The sequence below is a fragment of the Sesamum indicum genome, linkage group LG3, assembly GCF_000512975.1.
Source record: "Sesamum indicum cultivar Zhongzhi No. 13 linkage group LG3, S_indicum_v1.0, whole genome shotgun sequence".
Classification (NCBI taxonomy): Eukaryota; Viridiplantae; Streptophyta; class Magnoliopsida; order Lamiales; family Pedaliaceae; genus Sesamum; species Sesamum indicum.
The window spans coordinates 12,921,609-12,947,489 of NC_026147.1; the positions used below are offsets into that span (position 1 = coordinate 12,921,609).

At 31.3% G+C, this 25,881-nt stretch overlaps 4 protein-coding genes across 4 annotated transcripts; 3 read left to right on the forward strand and 1 right to left on the reverse strand.

Moving 5' to 3' along the window:
- Positions 4,659 to 5,656, forward strand: LOC105158202 (zinc-finger homeodomain protein 7-like). Its single transcript, XM_011074862.2, has one exon. It carries the CDS (start codon positions 5,037 to 5,039, stop codon positions 5,553 to 5,555), a length of 519 nt encoding a protein of 172 aa, XP_011073164.1. The 5' UTR covers positions 4,659 to 5,036; the 3' UTR covers positions 5,556 to 5,656.
- LOC105158203 (calmodulin) lies at positions 8,077 to 11,390 on the reverse strand. The gene is made up of 4 exons (XM_011074863.2): positions 11,106 to 11,390; positions 8,941 to 9,098; positions 8,525 to 8,605; positions 8,077 to 8,397 (listed from the first exon to the last, which is right to left on the reverse strand). The coding sequence occupies exons 1-4, from the start codon at positions 11,179 to 11,181 to the stop codon at positions 8,263 to 8,265; spliced, it is 450 nt and encodes a 149-aa protein (XP_011073165.1). The 5' UTR covers positions 11,182 to 11,390; the 3' UTR covers positions 8,077 to 8,262.
- On the forward strand, positions 12,978 to 17,063 carry LOC105158205 (methylecgonone reductase-like). Its single transcript, XM_011074866.2, has 3 exons — positions 12,978 to 13,458; positions 16,271 to 16,682; positions 16,757 to 17,063. Exons 1-3 carry the CDS (start codon positions 13,145 to 13,147, stop codon positions 16,979 to 16,981), a joined length of 951 nt encoding a protein of 316 aa, XP_011073168.1. The 5' UTR covers positions 12,978 to 13,144; the 3' UTR covers positions 16,982 to 17,063.
- Positions 19,534 to 21,461, forward strand: LOC105158204 (methylecgonone reductase-like). The gene is made up of 3 exons (XM_011074865.2): positions 19,534 to 19,931; positions 20,615 to 21,022; positions 21,110 to 21,461. The coding sequence occupies exons 1-3, from the start codon at positions 19,611 to 19,613 to the stop codon at positions 21,332 to 21,334; spliced, it is 954 nt and encodes a 317-aa protein (XP_011073167.1). The 5' UTR covers positions 19,534 to 19,610; the 3' UTR covers positions 21,335 to 21,461.

Consider the following 25,881-nt stretch of genomic DNA (forward strand, 5'->3'; position numbering starts at 1 on the left):
TGACTCTCGTCGTAATTATTGGGGTGGGAATTGTTGGCCTGTGTGATAAGTACAAAATAAATATTTAAGACATTTAAAATAGAAAATATTCGAAATACTTACAATAGGTGATGTTTTATTTATAATTTAAATTTTGTTATAATATTAGAAATAAAATTTTGGATAAAAATAAAATAAATATTTAAGATATTTAAAATATATAATATTTCTAACCAATAAGTTTTTTCTTGCCAATTAAAAAATTCAATTATAATCCTGGAGATAAGATTTTATATAAATACAAAACGTAAATATTTAATATATTTAAGTAAATGATGTTTTTAATCAATAAATTTTTTTCTTGACAATTAAAAAATTCAAAATCACCAGAAATTAGTATCCGACTTAATTTTGATCAACCATTGTTCTGCTATATATATATATACATACATTGCATAGTTATAATTATTTATTTAATTTATTTATAATCCTGGAGATAAGATTTTATATAAATACAAAACGTAAATATTTAATATATTTAAGTAAATGATGTTTTTAATCAATAAATTTTTTTCTTGACAATTAAAAAATTCAAAATCACCAGAAATTAGTATCCGACTTAATTTTGATCAACCATTGTTCTGCTATATATATATATACATACATTGCATAGTTATAAATAAATATTTAATTTATTATTATAATAAGTGGGCAAATGGAGCAGAGGCTGGTGCACTAGATGTTGCAGATCCAGGGTGGGGCTCTGTTTATCCTCACTCATCATCAACCCTAATTCAAAAATCATAATCTCACTGTCTCCTTATCAGTTCCCTTGATCAAGAACACAAAATTTCATAAAATCCCCAGGGGGGACAGCCCACCAATGGTTCAAGCACAAAATTTTCTTTTGAAATGGCTGGTGTTCCAACTTTGAGAGTGAGTCTGTATTGGATAAGTGAGTATTAAAAAAAAAAGAATTTATTTATCATATAATAAATAATAGGGTTGAAGAATTTGCAAGTGGGGAAAAGGGGCAGACCCACGCACTAGATGTTGTAAAACTGTAGGATGGAATCGCATGTGTTGGCTGCATTACAAATAGGAAACAAACTAATGCTCTTCAAACTCGGATATTTTACACACCATATCTCCACTACCATCACCTTCACCCTCTACTTTCTTTCTTTTCTATCTCCCCTACTTATCTTTTTTGTTTTCTACTTGATGATGCAGCCACACGTACTGTATCGATTGTGAATAAAAAGTTTGAGTGGCTTATAAGGTTTTTAAAGAACCCAAATTCTTAATGACGTGTTTTTAGACGTATAAGTTACTCAAACTTCTCGTTTACGACTATGCTACTTAGTTCAATACTTATGATCTTTTGTCTTTTTAGTTTTTAAAGATATTCGGATGAAATAAAGAAAGTGTAAAGGGATGATTACCCCATCTATCATGAGGTGTAGTGTAAATACACGGGGACTCTCTGTGGTTCGAAAAATTGTATCTGGTATTCTTAAAATTTGTTTCCGTTCAAAAATAGATCCTCGAAATTAGTTAAAAGATGGAATTTGTGAGGTTTATTTGTATTTTTAGTTCTGTAGTTATTGTCATTCGATTAGTTCTATAGATTGTTATGATTGTAAAATAATTCTTCATTTTTTAAATTTCTCGATTTTAGGATAAAATCGGCTAACATTGTCAAAGTCGGATGGAATTTTTTCGCCCAATTTTGAAATTCTAGCTAATTTTATCTTGAAATTGCAAAAAACTTAAAAACATACAGGACTAAATTGCTATCCTAGTAACTTAGATGATCAAATGCCAAAAGATCATAACTACAGGACCAAAAAAATGCATTTAAGCTAATCCATAATGATCTTAAAGGATTTTTAATATTTACCACATAATGATATTGAGTTTAACACAATTTACCTTCATGTGATATTGCTAATGAGCAAATTACCCATCTATGAAAAAAATAATATCAAATTTACCCCCTGTGTTCTTTAAAATGAAGCAATTTATTACCTTCTCGAGTCTCTGTTTAAAGAGGTAAATTACTTCATTTTGAAAAATATAGAGGGATAAATTCCTGCATTTTTTAAAATACATGGAGGTAAATTGAAAGATCACGTGAGATGAATATTCATTATTCGATGAAAAGGATAAACTGGCGAAAATATTATTGAAATCATAAAAATTAAAAGAATACAGAACACAAAAATACTATACTAAAAAATTGAAAGACGAAATTACTAAATAACGTAAATTGCAAGACCAAAAATACACTTAATTCTGTGAACAACGTAAATTTATAATATATTTTTGGTATGTTCCCAATGTGGTGTATTATTATTGAGTTATCTCCATAGTGGTCATGGGTCATAAATGCTATTGGTGCATGACTCATAACTCATGCATTATGTATATGTGATGTTATGAAACTTACCATAATTAAGATGATTGCTCTTTTCCTTATCTCTCTATACTGCTACATAATTGAACATCAAATTTGGTGTCTTTATCTCGCAAAATTACCTCTATTTTTGTTTTGTTTTTTTTATTTTTCATCTAAATTATTTTTTGTTATACGTTGCTATCCAGTACACAAGATTTATATTATGCCATTCCTGACCAATTTCAAGTGGAAAATTCCATTTAAAAGTGATCAAATGCACGGCACATACTATTTTCTAAGTACAAGAACATCAATTTCAAGAGCAATTTCTGGATAAATTCATCCTCCTCCAACAAAATTCAAAGACTCGTCAACACGGAATATTTTAAACTTAATCTTTTTGTCCATAAAAAAATCATGTATCGACAATCTATCACTTTCCGATGCATTTTTTCACCAAAAAGTGATACGAGATAGCAAAGTGCAAATCTCCTATACTTTGGGTGACAAAGTGTAATAAAAGAAAGTGTAAAAAACACTATACAAGTTGTAATTAAAAGGCGTGGTAATGAGGGAGAGAAAGTAAAAATTAAATAGTAGAGGGAATAATTTGTGTTCATGAATTGGGACAGAGCTGACTCTCTATCTGCTGCTTAGTTCCTCAAACCAATAATTAATGGCAATTACAAAAGATACATTGGTTTTGCACCGAATTCCATTGGTGTCTTCATGTGTCATGTCCATTTCAGAGGGACAAATTTTTATTATTTAATAATTGCCGACATTATTATAACTTACATGTAAATTAATTACTTTATTTTTTTACACAACACATTTGGGATCTCTTCTTCTTTTTATATGACTTAATCTCTCTCTTAATGCCCTCTCTTCTTGGGAAAAAACCAAATTTTCTTGAATTTTTGCAAGCTTCATGTATTTATTGTATTGTTTAATGTTTAAATTTGAAAATTAATTTAATTAAGACATTGATGGTTTCAATTAACAAATACATTTAAATGACACAAACGAATAAAAAATTACTATAACAATGACGTACACTTGCGCCTGTGAGGCTTAAATCCACGACTTTTTAGTTTTGAGCTTGATGTATATTAATTGCGATTTGATTCATTGGATTTTTGCAAGTCATTAATGTCTCCATGTCAACAATCCCATATTTTAGTGAGTCAAAGATTTAAACTTTATACAATTATTAGCCTAAACGCCACGTTGGTTTAGATTATAACTCGAATTTAAGCCAATTATACTGAGTTTTGTTGACCTTAATTACATTTATCATGTGATTGGTGTATAATTTAAAAAGAGTGACAAATTACATGTTAAAACAGTATTGTTGGATGAGTACAATGTCAAAAACGTACAATTTACATTACTCATTTTCTTAAATATTTTAAACTTTCACCAGCAAATCAAGTTAAACTCAATCGAAACCGGAGTTTTGCTTTGAATATGTAATTTTTAGAGTTTAGAAAGAAAATAAAATATAAGTATATATTATTTTAGAGGAAGTCATCTAAATCCTCGTATTTATAAGGATAAATTTTGTTGACATTTCCTGAAATTAAATCTAAAGACATAAATATCTTATAAAGAACTCATCGATACACCTCCTAAGAGATGTTAGTGTAATGTACTTGAGGGGGTCTTGTGTAAACTGTTGATACTGAATAGGATGCTTATAACTACAATTTCAAAGGGTGCATTTATACCCTTTGACTTAAAAAGTATTGTATTTAGAAAAAATTCTAATCCAAATCGAGCTTGGTCGGACCTTAATCGATTATATGACAAGTCCAATACACTTATGGTGTGATTGGCGTATAGTTAAAAAAAAGTGACGAATCACATAACAAGTGTATCACACTTACTTTGTGATTGATTTGGTTCAGCCAACCCTAGTCTAGGCAAGTACTTTCTTTAGATTTAAACTTAAAGAAAATTCTTACCCAAATCAGGTCTGGCTAAACGCATTTGTCATATGATTGATTATTTTCTCTAAATTATACACTAATCACATCATAAGTATATTGCACTTATCATATAATTAATTTAAATTGATAAAATTTAATTTGAAATTAAACGTTCCCTTCATCTTAGGAGATGTTAATGTAGTATATTATATTTATAATATGGAGTCGAAGCTGATGGAGAAAGTGTAAGAAACAAACATCAACTAACAATAAAAAGTCCTTTGGAGGTTATGGGTCCATGAAATTTTTAAACTTATCACTTTGGTACAAATATCAAAAACCGTGGCTGTAATGTAGCCACAACCCCCATACAACATCTATACACCCCTCACATTGTACCATATTTTCCCAAGATATTGTTCTCTCAAACCTCATTTTTTCCCACAGAAAGAAAATGCAAATCTTGCTGTCAATTGTCGATTTGTCGTTACAAATAATCATAGGATCATGTAATAAAAATATAAATTACTATGTACATGAAATTATGTCTCTTGTACAGACATCATTCATCGATCCGTCCCAATAAATCCTCACCATCCATCGAGATGAACACAAGTTCCTTAGGTCAACAAAGAGCACAGTGTAATTCATTGCTACCACGTTTTTGTCCTCCTTCACTGTCTTTAAATTTCAAGAACGGGAGAGATTGAGAGAGAGAGAGAGAGATGGAGGGAGATAGCAGCAACGACATATATAGAGAATGCTTGAGAAACCATGCAGCCAGCCTCGGGAGCTACGCGACCGACGGCTGCGGAGAGTTCACACTGGACGACACGGCTCCCGGCGGCGGCCTCAACTGCGCTGCATGCGGCTGCCACCGCAACTTCCACCGCAAAGTCATCCGGAGCCAAACCCACGACGCGGCTGCCGATGTCATCGTAGACTATGCCAGCGGCGGATCGGGGCGGCAGCAGGTGACGGGAATGGCGTACTCGCCGGAGTCGTCGGAGCGGGGCAGCAAGAAGAGGTTCAGAACAAAGTTCACGGCGGAGCAGAAGGAGAAAATGCTGGGGTTTGCGGAGAAGTTGGGGTGGAAGTTGCAGAGGAAAGATGAAGAAGACGAGATTGAGAGATTCTGCAGAGGGGTTGGGATCAGTAGGAAAGTGTTCAAAGTTTGGATGCACAATCACAAGAACTCTCCACCGCATTCTGCTGGGAATGTGTCCTCTCTTACTGATCAATAATGCTAATTATTTATATATAAATAACAACCCTTTTTGAGTTTTTTCATCATTAAATTCTTACAATTGTTCTGTGCTTTAATTTCTCTCTCGAAAAATTCTTACTCAAATATGATTGGTAAAACCAAATCAAACACACAACAAGTATTATACAGTTATTGTGTGATTAGTACATCAATCACACAATAAATATATTACATTTATTATATAAGTGGCTGAGCCCAATTAACTTGATCTGAATTAGAATTTTTTTTCTCTTCCGTTTCTTTTATTAGAAAAATAATTGATAAGAACGTGATTTATTCAGTTTCTAGTGCTAAGATGAGCAAGAATAGTGTAATAAGGGAGAGTTCCATTATGGGTGGGGAATGAAAATCATGTACTTTCTACTCCATTATATTCTTGGGAAATTTTAGCTCAAATTTGGCGGATTGAATTTTCTATACCAATCTTTATTCAATGATCTTTTAGTACATTTAATATACATACGTTATGTGTATAAGGCTGATATCATATAATTTATTTTGTGAAAAAAAAAATGACAAGTGACATGCATGTGTATGCTAAATAGATTAAAAGATGGAATAAACTTTGTAACAGAAAATCTGATATGCAAATTGAGTCGGTTAGACGTAAATCAATTATACAATGCACTTGTAATGTGATTAGTGTACAGTAAAAAGATAGTTATTAATAAAAATTATGTACACTTGTTATGTGATTGATTCGATTTGACCAATATCCGATGTGAGCTAGCAATATTCTTCCATTTTGTAACATTTTAAGATGAGTGATTATGTATTAATAATTAACTAGATTTATTTTATAGTGTATTGTCTAGATTTATTATTCAAGGAGTAAACTTTCAGACCTCATTTACTTTCAGATATGTGATTAAATGTGGGATTGATTCTATACGCAATATTATGTATTATTTAGTGATATATGAAAATGAGAGATAAGCTCATCTACTTTATTGAAAATTTTAGTCCGTATCCGATTCGATGATAACTGAACCAATCATATTAATGCAAAAAAATTGAGGGTAAAAATATCAAGCTCCTATTTTGGCCTTGAGCAAATTAGCGAAAGTAATTTCTGGTCAATTGTCAGGGACCAAAATGCAAATGTTGACTCTTATTCCAGAGGGTGAGCCTTGTACAATTTGCCCATCATTTCGGCCGTTCATAATGAAGTAAAATAAGATATTGAGGGGAATAATTGATTTCAATGCAATCTATTGATGTAAGCGAGTCTGCAATAAAAACAAAATGGTTGCGGAAAAAGATAGGTAACAGAAATAATTCCTGTGTGTGTGTGTGTGTGTGTGTGTGTTTTGATAGGCACCACATACAAGAAATATTATTTTAAAGTTAAAAGGTGTTTGGTTCAAATTATTTAAGATATTTTACAATTTTATACGGTATTTTTATAGTTTATAACATGCTATGTTCTATTTTAAAAATTAAATTTTCAAATGTATGGATAAAATAATATTACGAAATTCATAAGATGTTAGAGATGACGATTTTGTTTGTAATCATATGATATAACTCGAGGCAATTTATTAAAATCTTAGAAATAAATTGAAAATTCCTTATTTTTTAAAAAGAGCTTATAAGTTCTTAACATTTTTTTTTTAATTTTATAAGCTCATATTTTAAAAATTTTACTCTTAACACTTTTGACATTTTATAAGTTCATCGAAACACCCTCTTAATCATATAATGAGTGCATTGTATTTGATGCGATAAAAAATAGTGCTCAGATTTAGTTGTAGTTCAAAATAATAAAATAAAATAATAAGATTAAGAGAGTAGAAAAGAGTGAAATTGAGAACTAAATTTCTCATTTTTTATGTAGAAATGTGATATTGAAATTGAAATTCAAAATGTGATACTCCAATTAAGAAATTAGAGTTGTATTTGGAATTGACCATTTGGACTGGGGAGCTCGTAATTTTGTAGGCAGCCCCTCAACGAATTGAATAAGACGGTGGAAGAATTATTTCCTGACAGTTAGAATCCGGCAATCCTTAAGAGAGATTGGAGTTCCTTGCAGATAAGGTTGTTGAATTCTAGAGGTGGTCAGGATCCTCCTCCTGTCGGGTTTTGGGCTATAGGTTACCGTAGAGATAAAAACACATTCAACTCTTCTTCTGCAGTGGCCTAATGTCCCTTCTAGGGCAGCTGGTCTTTATTTGATTTTGTGTAGTCTGAATTAAGAGGTCCTACATAAATGCTATCTTAAATTACCCGTGATCACCACGTAATATATGTTTTTACTTTTGACTAGGGATTCCAGGTCCCTAATAAGCTTCCTTAATAGTTCCATCTATCAAAATAGTAGTGTACATCTGATAGTTCCAGGGTACCTCAACATAAATGGCGCTATCTTTTTGAGCATACAAGTTACGGCAGATACCAATATTTTCATGTAAGTTGCTCTTGTACATAACTTGGGAGGATGAGCGGGGATCGGCGTGAAAGAACACGCAAAGGGATGAGAAGAGCAAGAAACGACGTCAACTTCAAGCAGCTATAATAGAGAGAGAATTATGATTTCAAACTTTGCGAATACTAAGCTCATAGAGATCCATAACACTTCGGAGTACCAAATGGCAGTCCAGAGACGCGTAACTATGTAGACAGGATACTATTACCCCTATCAACCTACATTAACTTCATATTCAGAATAAGCTCTCACACAATCACTTAGCAAGCATCATTCTCACAAATTCCTCGTAATTCACTTGCCCATCACCATCCACATCGGCTTCACGTATCATCTCATCAACCTCCTCGTCTGTCAGCTTCTCCCCAAGGTTTGTCATCACATGGCGGAGCTGTGAAATTTTTCACACAGGCATATGAAATTATCAATGGACAAACACAAGTATCGACAGCCAAAAGCCGTGTTCTAATGGCAAACAGCTAGGTTGGAATCAAGAGGGTGAAACAAGAAGACGATACCTCTGCAGCAGAAATGAAGCCATTTTGATCTTTGTCGAAGACCTTGAAAGCTTCCTTAAGTTCCTCCTCTGAGTCGGCATCCTTCACAAATAAAGGACATTCACTAGGCAGATTTGTATGCACTTCTAAGATATACACCATATGACCATGTTACTGATATTAGGATTGACTCTTCAGGATTCTTCAGGACTAGTAACATTTCTATCCCCATATGCCTTCCATACAAATGATAAGTTTTTTTGCAGCAGGGACTTTCTAATAAAAGTTTACCCCAACCAAACATCAGAAAATAATGTGCGTTCATCAACTGTATCAAACTAGCACATCAGTTTTTCTAATGAAAGGGTTGGTTTTGTCCATAGCATTATTAAGTTCTAAAGTGAAAGTAAAACGCATAGGGTTAGAATCAAACTTACCTTCATTTTCCGAGCCATCAAATTCAAGAATTCAGGAAAGTCAATGGTACCATTTTGATCGGCGTCAACTTCATTGATCATATCTTGAAGTTCAGCTTCAGTAGGATTCTGTCCAAGTGACCTCATCACCGTTCCCAGCTCCTTAGTTGTGATGCAACCTATAAAAATATTATGTGACAGTAACATGTGAAACAATATAGCATTGCAGAGATAAATGTCCAGTAGAGCACAAAATACAAGTTTGCATGTCAAGCCATTTACAAGATCTTACCAAGAAAATTATTGGTTTTGTTTGTTTATTTTTACATGTGGTCATTTATTGGCAGAACGAATATTTTTATGATCATGTACAAGCCCATTCATCTGTCTATGTAGTTCAGAAATTGATCTTCAAGTGTGACAGACTTTTCTTTATAATATTAATCAATCAACTTAAAAATGCATAGAAGTTCTAATTTGCAAAATGAAAAGACAATTATGAGTTAACTACACTGAGGTGCAAAGTCCAAGTGGTTGGACTTCTTCAGGTTAATGCTGACATTATGACCACAGATCCATATGCATTAAATTGTGATGATAAATTAAAGATCATTTAATCGATCAAGAACAAATTAAGTAGTTAAAAATCCGATCTACATTGAAGAAAAAAAGATTATATATAATTTCAAAAAAAAAAAAAACAAGGAAATAAATCTATGCCTTCTACCTTGTAATCAAAACAAATAAAATAGTTCAAAAACAGTAAATGCTATTTTAATATTTAAAAAGATAAAATAAGGACCCTTTAGAAAATTAGTGTCTTTTCCATTTAGAAAAGAAAAAAGGCAAAAACATGTGAAAGGCAAAAGTGGGATGGAGTCTGCTTATGTCTCTGCAAAATAACAAAAGGATGGGTTGGATCACAAGAAACATTGAACCGAGTGTTGGGCAAAAATAATGCCAAAGATAGAGTGGGTTCAGACAGCCCAAAAATAAAGCCAAACATAGACATTTGATCTTTCAAGAATTCTCTTGGTGTCAAAACTGACAAATATGCCACTGGAACCATTCAATTCTATTGAATGAAGAGTGTTGGTTGACTGCTACTATATTTACAAGTGGGAGCTATGAATTCTATCTAACTTCAAATTTCATAAATATACATCTAGAGAGTGCAGTTCTCCTACTTTAAGGAAATTCAATCGAGGACCATGTCCTTTACAAGACCCAAAATTTCAAATTTCAAGTGGATTCCTCACTTTGCAACTAGAATTGGCCTACATGCTCAAACTCTTGAGTCTTGGCTGATCACAATTCACAAGATAAGTGGTTTTGTTTGTTAGATCACGTCCTGCTCTCGTCTCTAATTAAGTCAACCAATAGAAAATGCAATATGTGGAAAACAAATGAACTCAAGCAAGTTCTTTTTGTAGCCAATACAAACACAACCATATGAGACAACAAATAATGAAATTCTGCCTAATAACCATGATAATAGGATGGGGCACATAATTGACCCGCATATGCTGCGGGTTTTCCCACGTAATTTATGAGTACTACAACACAAATCGTGTGTATCATCCTGAAAACAGTCATTATTCCTCGTTTCCATTTTTTCTTGTCCTTTACCAAAAATATCTAGCATTGTTTTTGCAAGAGCCAAAGTTCAATGTATCTTGTCATCCATGCAATTCATTCTTGTTTCTGTTATTTTGCAAAGACATAGTCATCCTCAATTTTGCCTCCCGCATCTTTTTCTTTCTTTTCTCTTTTTCTAAATTGAAGAGGCGTGTACTCCATGAATGAAATCGACGTCTCTCCCCAGCTTTTTTATTTTATTTAAAAAAGGTCCACGCTTCTTCCATAATTTTTATTTTTAAATATTAAAATAGTAATTTAGTTTTTGAAATTATTACTAATATTATTTTGTCAACGCAATAGGTGTGGATTAACTCCACACCCATTCCCACGTTATTTATTCATTATAAATATATTTTTCTTTAAATATTCGAAGGTTGTCTTATAATTATAGTTCCTGTACTTTTAATCAATTAATCCGGTAAATATACACAATATGTAAATGAGTATTGTCAATATGAATCTTTATCTTTCTTCATCAAGAAAGAAATTCACGAGAAAATAAGCAGAATTGATAAAAACATTAAAACACACACACACACACATACCATCGCCATCCTTGTCGAAGAGGCTGAAAGCTTCCTTAAACTCAGCGATCTGCTCCTCCGTCAACTGCTCCGCCATTTCCCCTTTCCACCTTCTCGAACACAGAATCACACAAAAATCACAGAAACTAGAGGAGAGTTTTTCCAACCCAAGGGTTTTGATTTTTCTCCGCCGTTTCTCGAGGGGTTTATAAAGTTAGGCTCAATGTACGGGCTACGGTCTCTCTCTCGCGACTTTTACAAATTAGGCTCGACAATGGAACCACGACTTTGCTTCGTGTCCGGAGGCTGCTTTGGTTCAAAAATGAAAGAATCGTACGAGAAATAACTGAAGAGGAGATGGGAATAATTCTGCTCCGGGAGTGGGGCCCGTCATAATTCCTTTCATCTTTTCTCTTTCGGAGGCGTGTAATTCGGGAAATTGGATTCTGTCAAATGTCATACTCTGAAAAATTCTTGTAAGAATCAAAGTTGGTCGAATCGTTGATTATATATCAAATTAATTAGACAAAAAATATATTACACTTATTTTATAATTTGAGTTAAAATTTCTGGACCGACTCTAAACATTAATAAAATTTGAGTGTTTTGTTGTTTTTTTTCTTTTGAATGAATCAGAGCTAGCAAAAAGTACCTATATACCTTTTTTTAAAAATAATATACAATAAGTTAATGCTTTTTTTGGTCAGCTAACTATCAGAATTAATTTTGGTCATTTTAAAAAAAAAATTAGAACCAGAATTAATTAGGTAAGAAGATGAGGTATGGAAAGTGATTTTGACTATTTTTACAGGCAAAAATGGTGACTCATACCTCTTTTTTTTATGGTAGGTAAGGGATTGTTAATTTTTCGCTTTTATTAATGATTTCGCTACCATTTTTTCCCTCTAAAAGGGTTAATTTATTGGTTTATACGATCAAAATTAACTTCAATTATTTCAAAAAAAATACGAGAACCAAATTTATAGAGTCGGAACATGGGCTACCAAATAATAATTTAAATAAGTTAATAAATATTATTGTTATTATTGTTAACGTTTATATTGATATATATTTAAAAAATAAAGTTTAATATATTAATTTTTATATTTTTATAAACTTATAAGAAAATTATATTTTTTTGTATTTGATATTTAAATAAATATTAGTTAAGAACACATATTTTATTTTAGAAAAGTTGAAAATACAGAAAAGATCACCAAGAATAAGGTTAAAATAAGTAATATTGACCATGTTAGTTTTAAACATAATATAGGGACATTTTAATTCAAAATGCAAAAAGAAAAATAAGGTCTAAAACGCCAAATTTTAAATAAAATTTTTAAGAATTTAAAATAATTTATACAAGTGTGATAATTTTTTAATTTAAATTTATAAGCTAGTAATTAAACTTTATTAATATATTAATTAAATAATTTAATATTTCATCCATTAAGAGATGTAAATTAATAAACAAATTCAATAAAAAAAATTAATAAAATAATTTAAATTTAAATTAAAAATTAGTGTAAATAATAATAAAAAAATATATGGGTTCATATTATTCATTTCCATAAACATTACTTTGATATCCTCTCTATCTTTTGGTAATTACCACACACCTCTAGAAGTATTTTTTATCATTGAAAAATTAAATTAAAGTTTTACCAAATAAAAAGGGATATTTTGAAATTTTAAAGGCTGCTAGGAGCGATTTCTGTAATTTTTAAATAAAAAACGATAGTTTGTATAAAATGACAATAGTTGAGGGTTTTAAATGTAATTATCACTAAAAAGAAATAAAACGTAAACATCAACTTAGAAAACAAGAGTGGAACACGCGTTGACTTACCTTTCTTTCTTTGTCTGTTGTGCCGGAATGGGAGTCGTATTCGTTCCAGTGGAGCCTGCTCCGCTTCTTCGTGGCAAATACGCAAACACCTCTCCAGGAAACAGAATATTCAAAATTTTTGATTCCCTTCAACAAATTAATCAGACACCATACATACACACTGAGGAACCCTAGGACTTATCCAATTGAGTCAATTTCGAGTTGAAGATTAATGGATAAAGTGGAAATCCCGGAAGTGGTGCTCAACTCCGGCCACAAGATGCCGGCAATAGGCTTGGGAACTGGAGGATCTCCGGCTCCATTGACTGAGCAGTTTCCACCTCTTGTCGAAGCGATCGCCGCCGGGTACCGCCACATCGACACGGCGGCACACTACGGCACAGAAGAAATTGTTGGGCAAGCCGTGGTGGAGGCGTTGAACCGCGGCCTGATTAAGAGCCGCGACGAACTTTTCATCACCACCAAGTTATGGTGCACCGACGCCGATCATGATCTCGTCCTGCCTGCCCTCCACGAATCGCTTAGGTATACTAATACTGTACGTAATCGGTGATTTTTTTGACATTTTTGTGGAGAATTAATTTTCTGAGTGTTTATTATCTACTCTTTTGTTTCGTAAAATAATTTGACATCATTTATATCTTATATATAATAATCGTAACAACTATTGGGTGGATTTTTGTCTTCTAAGTGGAAATATTATTTTTTTGGAACTCATGTATTTTTAGCAAAGACGTTCGTTTTCCAAGTTGTCCTTCCCTTATTCCCTAATTTTTTTTTATCATAGCCTTTGGGTTTGAATAGATTTTTTAACCTTTATATCAATTTTGATATCAAATAATACTCTTACATTTTGCCCCTTAAAAACTTAATTTTTATTTTATATTTAAATTCTGACAAAAGGAGAAGCTATTCTTTTAAAATATAGAGATCAACGCTTTTAGTTCTCTACTTTACGAGATTTTTTAAAAAGTTCAAAAATTGGAAGAAGTCGGACATATTTAGTCCTATACTTTACAAAATTATTAAAATGATCCCAAAGTTAGAAAACTCGACATGTTTAGTTTCATAAATCCCACAAAGGAGAGAATTCAATATGTTGAGTTTTCTCAATTTTGAAATTATTTTAAAAATTTCGTAAGACAAAAGACTAAATGTGTTGAACCTTTATCCTAATGGATTAAAAGTGTAATTTCTCCTTGAGACAAATGTCTCATTGATTATTTTTATCTTAAAGATTCACTAATTTTTCCAGATAAATTTAGTTTATATAGTAATTAAATTTATTTTTGTGTTCAAAATATTTTTGTGTGCTTGTACTTATTATTTACATTAATGTTAAATTTTAGATTATATTGTTTATTTGTAATTACTCACTGCATCTCGCGTTAAGGGATACATTGCTTGTTTTTTCAAAGGATTTTATATTTTTAGAGGTTTATCTGCTTTTTAATATTTTAAAGAATTGATTATACTCAGACTTCATCTGAAAATGCAGAATTACACTTTTTTTCAAAAAAATTTGAAAGTTACACTTACACCCATTCAAAAAATCTCCGCTTTATACCTGATCCCCTTCCATTAGGGTTTGAACAATAAATATTGAAGTCTACAAAAAATTATACATAAATTTTCAATTTATCCCCTCATTCAACATTCTCCTGTAATATTTTATACTTGTAAGGGAGTAAATGTAATATATATAAAGTAAAAAAGGTGTAATTATAATAAAAATATTACTTTCAAATTGTAGTCATCAGATAAAAACTAACCATAGATGAATGTGATGCGTGCAAAAACGCACGGGTCCAATAGATATGGACTGTTGTTTAAAGTTTAGGCTGAGGGGGACCTACAAAAAAGACGTTAGCACTCCGGCACCTAAGTTAATGTTGGATTCGAGATTAAATAAAGCAAAAAAGTAAGTGAATTTAATTAAGAATCAAAGATATGGTGAATAAAGTTGGTGAAAAGAGCAAGAATACATGATAATGTGCTTGTGGAGTGCTCAAGGAATGTTTAGAGAATGCTTAGAGAGTAAGAGGGGCGTGAGAGAGGTGTTTAGAGAGTGAGAAAGGTGTCCCCCATCTGGAGAGACCAAACCTGTATTTATATTGGAAGTGCCCCATCTGTTGGGGGTATATCTTCCCTCGAGAATCTTGTGAAAATTGATTAGGATGGTTGGAAAAAGGGATAAAGCATCCTTATCCGTAGCTAAGAGTGCTTAAGTAAGAGTCCTCTTTGTCTTGGAAGACCCCTCGTCTGTGAGGAGTCCCACCCACCAGGGAGTCCCTCCATGCTCACGGGGGACATCTTGAGCTGACGTAGTCCGAGGTGGCTACTGATACCCAGGTAAACTGGATGCCACGGTAGAGTGTGGGTTGCCACATGTGTAGGCATTTTTTGGCCTCATGTTTTGTTGAGCTTTAACCATGGTCCAAGTTTAAGGATGCTCTGGACCTCCTCCCTTCTTCCTGAGCTTCTTGGGCTGTCTGGGCTTGCCTAGTTGAATTCTGGGTTGAGCCATCCTTGGCCTCCTGAGAGCTCCATGGGCCTAGGATGTCTTGGGTCTCTCGGAAGGTACCCTGGGCCTTCCGTTTCTTTCTTTTTTTTTTTGGGCCGCTTGGGCCAGTTTATTTTTATGCACATCAGAATGAAAAAACTAATCATCCTGTAGTGTTTTTTTTACTGTCTATATATGGAGTGTCGTTAAGATCATTGTTGCATCTATTTCTTGAAAATGTTTTATTCAATTATTTCATCTAGTGTTTCAAGAGGTATATGCAATAATAGTGTTCACCTCAATCTATATACAAGAAGTAAAAAAAAGTATAAAAAAAATGACTAATTTTTTCATTCATAAATGGCTACATTTTGTCCAATGGCTATAATTCGGAAATATAGTTTTATTACAATTACACTCATTTGATTTTATATATATTACATTTACCCTTTTATAAATATAAAATATTACATGTAAATATTAAATAAAGGATAAAATTGAAAATTAATGTCATTTTTTGCTAATATGATCATTTTCCATCGAAACTCTAACTGAAGCGGAATCCTAATAGAAGAGGGTCGGGTGGAATTTTCAGAGGGGGTGTAAGTGTAATTTTAAAATTTTTTTGGGGGGGAAAATCTAATGAAATATTTTCAGAGGGAGTTTAAGTGTAATTAACCTTGTTCTTAACTTTTACAGGAACTATGTCGCATTTAACCCACAAATTTAATGATCTATGTTTATTTTTAAAGTGAAGATGAATTTAGATGGTAGGAATATTTGATGGAAGAAATACAAACTTGCATTTAACATTGCTCTTCATCATTCTTATAGGAAGTTGGGATTAGAGTATGTGGATCTGTATCTGATACATTGGCCGATAAGGATGAAGAAGGATGATACTGATTCCATCAAGACACTCCATTTTGATATAAAGGGTACTTGGGATGCCATGGAAGAGTGCTGTAGGATGGGTTTGGCCAAGTCTATTGGTGTCAGCAACTACAGCTGTGCTAAGCTCTCTACACTCCTGCAATATGCCACCATCCCTCCTGCTGTCAATCAGGTTGAATTGAATGTTGCTTGGCAGCAACCGAAGCTGATGGAGCTTTGCAAAGACAAAGGAATCCATGTTTGTGCATTCTCTCCACTGGGAGCATATGGATTCCACTGGGGTACTAATGCAGTGATGGATAGTCCGATCCTTAAGGACATCGCAGCAGCTAAAGACAAGACCGTCGCACAGGTTCCTCAACAAAATTATGTGTGTCCAAACTTCTCATCATTCGTTTTGACTGAAAAAAATTTCTGAAAATGTAGGTTGCATTGAGATGGGTACGACAAGAAGGAGCGACCCCAATCGTGAGGAGCTTGAATAAGGAGAGGATGAGGCAAAACCTTCAAATATTCGACTGGGAATTGACAAATGGAGAAGTTTGCCGAATACAGCAGATCCCGCAACAGAGAGCCTGCACAGGGAAGGAGGCTGTGAGTCCAGATGGACAATACAAATCATTGGAAGAACTTTGGGATGGAGAAATCTGAATTTTTGCTGTTGTTTTTTGTTTGTGAAATGTAACCTATTTTGAGATTTCTGGAAAATGCATTCACAGTTTATTTGCACTCCCATAGAGTGAAGAGCAAATACTTGATTATGTGTGTTAAATGCAACAAAAATATTTTCTGACACAAAGTTTGTAAAAGTAATGAATAGGGTTGAGTTTGTAGGAATTGTTGAGATCAAAAGTTGAAGATAAAATGGAGGGGAGAAACTAATATGAGAATGGTAGATAAATTGGTTATGATTATTGGTACGATTTGTTAAAGATAGGATCCAAATCGAGATACAAAAATAATATTTATTCATAATTGACAACTTGATTATGATTATCGATACGTACTAACAACCTCACCCTTTCATACCTTTTTGTTAGCTTAGATACGTTTGTTGACTAATTTTCTAACTAGTAAACAACTTTGTGAAGATTCTCAAATTGTAATCTACCAATAGCATTAAGAACTAGAAATGTTTAATTCTCACTAACAAATTCCAAAAAAGATTTATTTAAGTTAGAAAGTGCATTCTGCACAACGTAATCAATTATTATGGCATACTGAACTATGATGCGTTGTCACTAATTATTAGGAAAAAAATGCAAGCAAAACTCCCCCGCGCGCACCCCCCCCCCGCGCGCGCGCCCCGTGATGTCACTGATTGCTACTTTTATTTTATAAAAGGGTAGTTTGCTCATTTGCAATATTACATGGGGTAAATTGCATTAAACCCCTAATTATTAGACTAAACAAATAATTACGAATTTGAAAGTTCAATTGGTTAAGCAAATATTTTTGACATAAAATACGACACAAATCATTCATATTATTGGTAATAAAAACATAAGAACAACAAAATATTTAAATAAATAAAAATAAAAAATATAAATTAGATCTCACAACACATACGAATGAAGGAATCAAGCATCATCGTCTTTTAACTGAAAATAAAAAAAAAATAGGCACATATATGAATGAGTAAACACATGAAAGAAAAGGATGGTATTATTGTTAAAAATACAGAGAATGAGATGCTCCAACTTCTTGAAATTCCTTACATGTTTCTACTATTTTATTTCCTAATTAATCAATATACTCATTTTCTTTGAAAATTCATACTACAATAATTATTCCTAATTAATATTCTGAATTAAGAAGGAACCGTTCCTAAATTAAATAAATATTAAAGGGCATGTAAGAATCAGACATCTCTTCCAAAAACTTTTCTTCATCTTCGCCACATTCAACTGCGTCTAATGGAAAGTTTAAATCTATCATATTAGTTTCTTGTACAATATTTATCTTTTATTTCCACTCTTTTGGTTCTATTTTCCCATTATTACTCCATCAAAGTCCGCGGAGAAAAATTCTCACTACATATTAAATAAAGATGGAAAAATAATACTTTTCTGTACCGTGATTTAGAATTTTTTTGGTCCCATCACATCGTTTTCTTAGATATTCAATGAAAATGGCACGTGACTGTTAAGTGCATGAAATCAAAAGTGTTATTTTTTAACAGTTTATGAGTATTTAGTAATCAAATGAAAAAAAAATGAAAAGACTATGAGTTACTGGACGAAAAGTGTTATTTTTCAAACAAAGACCAACAACAAAGTATTAATAATACTTGAATCATTTTAATTCCTGAAAAAACCAAACCCACAACGGATTGATCACTTTAAATCTATTAGCCTTTGTAATGTAATTTACAAAATTATATATAATATAATTGTTAATGCTTGTAAATAGTAGTTTTAATAGCACTTGTAATATAATATAATACGATTAAATTTGTATTATTTATTGTTTATGTAAAGTAATATAAAATAAAAGCTTGAAAATATTAAAAAATACTGCATTTTTCGAAATAAATCATGAGATGAATAATTGTGCAATCAATTTCTCCATGATTCATTCTAAAATTGAATTGTGAATTTTCCATCGCAATAATAATAGTACATGTTAGTTCATTATAAATTATTATTAGATATTGATATTTGATTTGTTCATTGAAATTTATAATATAATTGTATACTATCAATTTATTAAAAAAAAATGGTCATATATGAATTGCAAGTTTCGACTATTTTATAAAACTATTCACTTTCTTTTAATTTGTTTCTCATTAATTTTAAAAATAATAATTTACTAAATAAATTTTAAAAAATTTTCTTCTCATATAAATGTGAAAAGTCAGAAATGTAAAAATAGTTAGTTATATACAGTATAATTAAATTAATTTTAATGAATTTAAAACCTATCACCAACCCATATATATCACCAATTCACTTAAAATACATAACCAATCCATATAGGATTATAGTGTCTCATGATTATAATTTATACTAATATCTTTTATCAATTCTATTATATTATTAAAATTATTTTTGATAAACTAATAAAAAAATTGAATATAAAAAATTTATTTAAAACTCATTAAATCTATATAGGACCCGTAATCTATTTAAATTTATTTAAATAAAATCATATTAAACTAATATTAAAAATTTTTAAACCCAAAATCACGGTTCCCACCCATATTGTAACCTATACCTTCAACTATAAAATACGCACATTCACCATGTCTACTCAAGTTCCAGCTAGCTGAGGATTAATTATGGATTCAGTAGAAATCCCGGAAGTGGTACTCAACTCTGGCCACAAGATGCCAGCCATAGGCTTGGGAACCGCAGGATCTATGGCGCCATCGGCGGAGCAGCTGACACCACTTTTTATCGAAGCGATCGCCGCCGGGTACCGCCACATCGACACGGCGGCACTCTACCGCACAGAAGAAATTGTTGGGCAAGCCGTGGCTGAGGCGTTGGGCCGCGGCCTGATTAAGAGCCGCGACGAACTTTTCATCACCACCAAGTTGTGGTGCACCGACGCCGATCATGATCTCGTCCTGCCTGCTCTCAACGATCACTTAGGTACAGTAACAGTTGACACTTTGTGATTCTTTGGAAATTGGTTACAAAAATTACTTTTCAGAATTGAAGCGAGGGAAGGTAGGCTATGCAATGCTATTATATAAAAGCGCTAAAAAGTACGCAATCCAATTGAATATAAAAGAACCGTCAGTTGAAGACGTAAACTTTTAAAAAAGAAGCTCGCTGTTGCTCGTTCTATCAAAACTTTAGGGGTCTTTTATTTTTCTTAAGGGTATTTTTTACGTATTAGTACTTTTAATTTGGTAAGATTATATTTTTGGTTCTGTAATTTTAGATTATTAGTGCTTTTAGTTATGTAACTTACTCTATTTACACATTTAATCCTTTTTTATGAATTCAGTCCTGAACATTTTACATTTGATTCTTTTTTGGCAAATTTATTCATGTACTGACAATTTTTGCCATAGTCATTATTGTTATGGGACTAAAAATAAGATCTGTTGCGGTGTGAAGGGAATCAAAATTTGTCAACATATGACTAAATTTATCAAAAAAGGACCAAATGTGAGATGTTTAGAATTAAATTTGTCATTTTGGAGTAAGTTGCAGGACCAAAAGTGCTAACGATCTAAAATTACAAGACCAAAAATTTAGGCATCTATGTTTGTTTATAAAGTAATTAACTAAAGAAACAAACTTGTATGTAACATTGGTCTTGATTAGGAAGCTGGGGATGCAGTATGTGGACCTGTATCTCATACATTGGCCAGTGAGGATAAAGAAGGATGATTCTGATTCTACCAACACAATGCATTTTGATATAAGAGGAACTTGGGAAGGCATGGAAGAGTGCTGTCGGATGGGTTTGGCCAAGTCTATTGGTGTCAGCAACTACAGCTGTGCTAAGCTCTCTACACTCCTGCAATATGCCACCATCCCTCCTGCTGTCAATCAGGTTGAACTGAATGTTTCTTGGCAGCAACAGAAACTGATGGAGTTCTGCAAAGACAAAGGAATCCATGTTTGTGCATTCTCTCCACTTGGAGCATATGGATCCTATTGGGGTATTAATGCAGTGATGGAGAGTCCGATCCTTATAGACATCGCGGCAGCTAGAAACAAGACTCCCGCTCAGGTTCCTTAGCAGAATTACGTCTGTCCAAATCCAATTTGGGTTAGAATTTTTTTGAGTAATTTTTTTTTTTTTCGGGAATGTACGTAGGTTGCGTTGAGATGGATACGAGAACAAGGAGCGACCCCAGTAGTGTGGAGCTTCAATAGGGAGAGAATGAGGCAAAACCTTCAAATATTTGACTGGGAATTGACAGATGAAGAAGTTGCCAAAATGCAGCAGATCCCGCAGCAGAGAGCCACCACAGGGAAGGATTTTGTTAGTCCAGAAGGCCAATACAAGACATTGGAACAACTTTGGGACGGAGAAATTTGAATTCTTGCTGTTGTTTTTGTCCCAATATAGTTGGGAAAATGTAACCTAATTTCAGATTTCTGAATAATGCATGCCCAGAAATTGGCTCTTTTCAGCCTCACAACTCACAAATAAAAAGCAACATGTAGCACCCACAAAAATCAATTACTTTGCAGATTGTAATCTAATAATGTGTTTGGGTTCAAATTAAACTAAATTATTATTCAAATTCATTGATAAAATATAATTTTTATAATTAATTAATATTTATTCATATAAATATTTAATTTGAAAAATGAATTTATTATATTAATTTCTGTATTGAAATTATAATTTAATTTTTCAATTTGAAATTACAAAACTTCAAAATTTCATATATTTTTCTAAAATTTTTATATTAAAACAATATCCAGTCAGCATTAATAGCCACATCTCATTATACATGGCTGTACACGTGTATAAGTTGCCGAAAGTTCAACAACTTACGTGCCACGTACACAATTTCGGCTAGTTTTCAAAATCACATCGGAGTATTCTCTACAAAATCCTGAATCACACTAAATTTCATCATATTATGAAACTTAAAGCACTTAAAAAAAATGGGCAAAGTAACCGGACTGAAATTAATATTAGGCATACTTAACGGACTAAAATAAATATTTTTTTCTTAAAAATATAGTAAATTAATATTATCTACCATGATCAAATAAAATCAATTTTACAAAAACTTAAATTTTAACCATGATTAATCAATATCAACCATGATTACCTATGACCAAAATATTTACCATAAATATTAGGTTCGACAAATATTTAAATTTACCTCTCTTACAAAAACAATAATAGTTACTACACAATCGCAATTAATTATACGCCATGATATTTTACCTTTTAACTATTGTAACTATTAAATGAAACTCTTTAGCTAGGGGGAAAACTTTGGTGTTGCTACAGTGCTGGGGGCAAAATTGTATATTTCAAAAACTTATTAAATGCATTTTCTGTACCATATATCACATTAATATATTTCCAATTTTAAACAATTCAAATTTTTTCTTAACTAGAAAAAGAATTTGAAAATTAATTAATAACTATGGTATTTTAAATTTTAAGAAATGGTATACTTATAACATATATAAATAATATTGAATATTAAGATATTTTTAATGAAATTAAAATCATTTGATCAATTATTTTATCTAAATGAGTCATGAAATATTTTAGATAAAAACAAATGATTATATCTCCATTAACTTAAATTTTATATAGAATTAAATACATTTTACACTCCTGAATTACGAATTTACCCACTAAACTATAAAATATAACAAAATGTCCCCTTATGATATGGACCGATTTTTTATGATGAAAATACCTTTATTATTTACAGTCCTTGAAAATATGTCTATTACAAAATATTCGCCTAAAACATAATTTGAATTATTATAAAAAATTTATTTAAAATAAATACTCCCCAAAATTTATAATTTTTAGGGTTAAAATATATCACATATTTTAAAACGTTATAGAATATCATATATTAATTATATTATAGATTTTATATTTCCAAGATATATGTATGTTTGATGCAACATTTAAAGTATATTGATATATTTTTTAAAATAGTTCAATATATATAATAACAACACAAGAAAAAATTATATAAATTCTTTTACCAGTTACTTAAAAAATTATTAAGTATTGTAAATTTATAGAATTTGTACAGATTCTACACTCAGTACAAAAATTATAGTATTTTTTTAATAAAATATTTAAAATAATTCAAATTATATTTAGAGGAATGCATGATTGTAATAGACATATTTTAGGAGGTTGTAAATAATAATTAAGGATGTTTTCATCATAAAACGAAACTGATTCATATCATGAGAGGTCATTGTAAAAGGTTAAATGCAACTACATACATAATTATACGTCGATTCCGGCAGCTGTCGTTTTGATCTTTAAGTTGCGTTTTCGGAGAATACGATACTTTTGTTTGCAGTATTTAATTTGATGCTCAAACTTTAGGTAATGGAGAATTATAGGGTGGAATTTCGAATAAATTAGGGTAAAGTGGAAACACGTGAAAGTTAATCCATGATTTTTTACTTAGAAAAATTAGGTGTGCTATTAATTGTCTCTTTTTGGTATATATACCAAATATGATTCTCTCAAACTATTAAATTGCAAATCGATTCATATTTGGTATCTTGAGTCGTCAGCATTCTTATTTTATATATGATCATGCTATATATGTATATATATATATGTATGTGAGAATAATACAATTGGGAAATGTACAATTATTATACAACTGTACTGAATTTGCATTAAATTGAGTGTGCGCATTGGTCTTAGTGTGGGACCAAAACTGGAAATAGGTTCACTTATGAGATCAAAAATATATTTTACCCTTATTTGGATTGTATTGACTAACAAATAGAGCAACTGTCGTTATCAATTGAACAGAAATCCCCCAATGATCCTCAAATTGAAAAAAAAAAGAAAAGGCCACATATGGGACTCAATGTTCGAATTAATTTGAGTGTGGGACCAAAATTAGAAACATATCCATTTATGGGACAAAAAATGTAATTTACCCTCTAAATGAACATCTAATTGTTTTTATTTCAAATTGTGCGAATAATGGAAAATAAATAGCGAGACATCTTTCATAGGACATAAATTAAGAGATAAGTCATGTGTTGATAGGCATATGATTCGTTTCACACTATTTATATTTTTGGTTTGTAATCAAATGTTGTTTTTGAGTATATATATAATTGATTTTGGGGATAATTACATTTTTCTCCTCAAAAATTTGGTATAATTACACATAAACTTCTTTGTGATTTGAAAAATTATATCTACCACCCCTAAAATTTACTTCCATCTAAAAACTAAATCCCTCAATTAATCAAAATTTAATGAATTTGTTGATATTAACAAAAAAAAAATGAATGAAAATTTATATTTACCCTCAATTGACTCATTAATGATTTATCGCAGGTTAGATAAATCTTTTTATTACCAAATTACCCCCATACGTCTTTACATATTAATGGATGTAGTGAAGTCTATTTTCACCATTATAATGGTAGTTTAGTTTAAAAAAAAAATTATTTGATCTATAAATATAATATATATATATAGAGAGAGAGAGAGAGAGAGAGTGATGTTAACATCATCACATTTTTTTTCTTCATAAGTACAAAATTATTACATAAAAAATATTAAATGAGGGTAAAATTGAAACCTGATACAATTTTGTTTTTGCTAGGGTCAACATTTTTTGTTTAAATCTTAATAAAAGAGGGTCAAGTGTAAATAGTGAATTTTCAAATAGGGCATAAGTGTAATATCAAAACTTCTTTGAAAAAAGTATAATTTCGCATTTTTAAAAAAAGTAAAAGTGTAATTAACCCTTATTTAAAGTAGGGTAAATTATTATATCCTCGTTGTTTGAAAAATTGCAAAATAACCCCCTAAATTTTAACGTTCGTCTAACAACATGCCCATTCAATTAGATTTTCATTCAATTTTTGTGGTGAACTAACTAAAATGCCCTTTTAAATTATAAATTATAATTTATATATATTATAATTTTTTAAAATATTTTTATACTAATATTCCCTCTAGATTATTTATTTTGTCTACCCTCAAAATTTTTTACAATTTTTTCAAATACTTTTTATTTTTGTAAAAAAAATCAACAAAGAGAAAATAGTAATATTCACTTTACCGTTTAGGGGCTACATAATTATTTTTAATTTGACGAAAAATTTGTAATTTTTCAAACAATAAGAGGATATTCTTCCCTAAACTGGTAAAAAATTGTGAGGAACAAACAATTTTAATATGTGTAATCACACGAGCAAATGAATTTCAGATATCGTAATAGTACAAAGATATTTTAACGCTCTTCAATGTTCACAATACTAGCAAGTAAATCATGGATTATTAATCCTAACCTAATTCGCTGTGTCGTTAAGAGGTGGTTAGAGGGAATTTATCACTTTCTAAAATATTTTATAAAATGTTTGAGAGCTTATTTAATAATTTTTTTAAGAAAAAAGCTTATAAGCTCTCTAATAAAAAATAGAGTAAATTAATATTGCCACTCTTTATGATTAGATATAATTTTACCAAGAATATATGTATATTTATATATATATTTGTATAATTTGATCTAATTTCATAATATGCTAATTTACCCTAAAATGTAAAAAGTTATTAATTTATTTTGAAAATTTTAATAAATTTATATAAAATAATTATAAATTTGATATTGATAATATTTGGTAAACTTTATAATCTTATTTTATCCGTAGTTAGTTTATGGCTGATATCGAACCTCCCGTCCTCCCCTGCAAGGAAACAAATTGAAGAATTCTGTCATCACACACCATACATACACATCAGGAACCCCAGGACTTAACCAGTTGACCCAATTTCGAGTTGAAGATTAATGGATAAAGTGGGAATCCCGGAAGTGGTGCTCAACTCCGGCCACAAGATGCCGGCAATAGGCTTGGGAGCAGGAGGATCTACGTTGCCATTGGCGG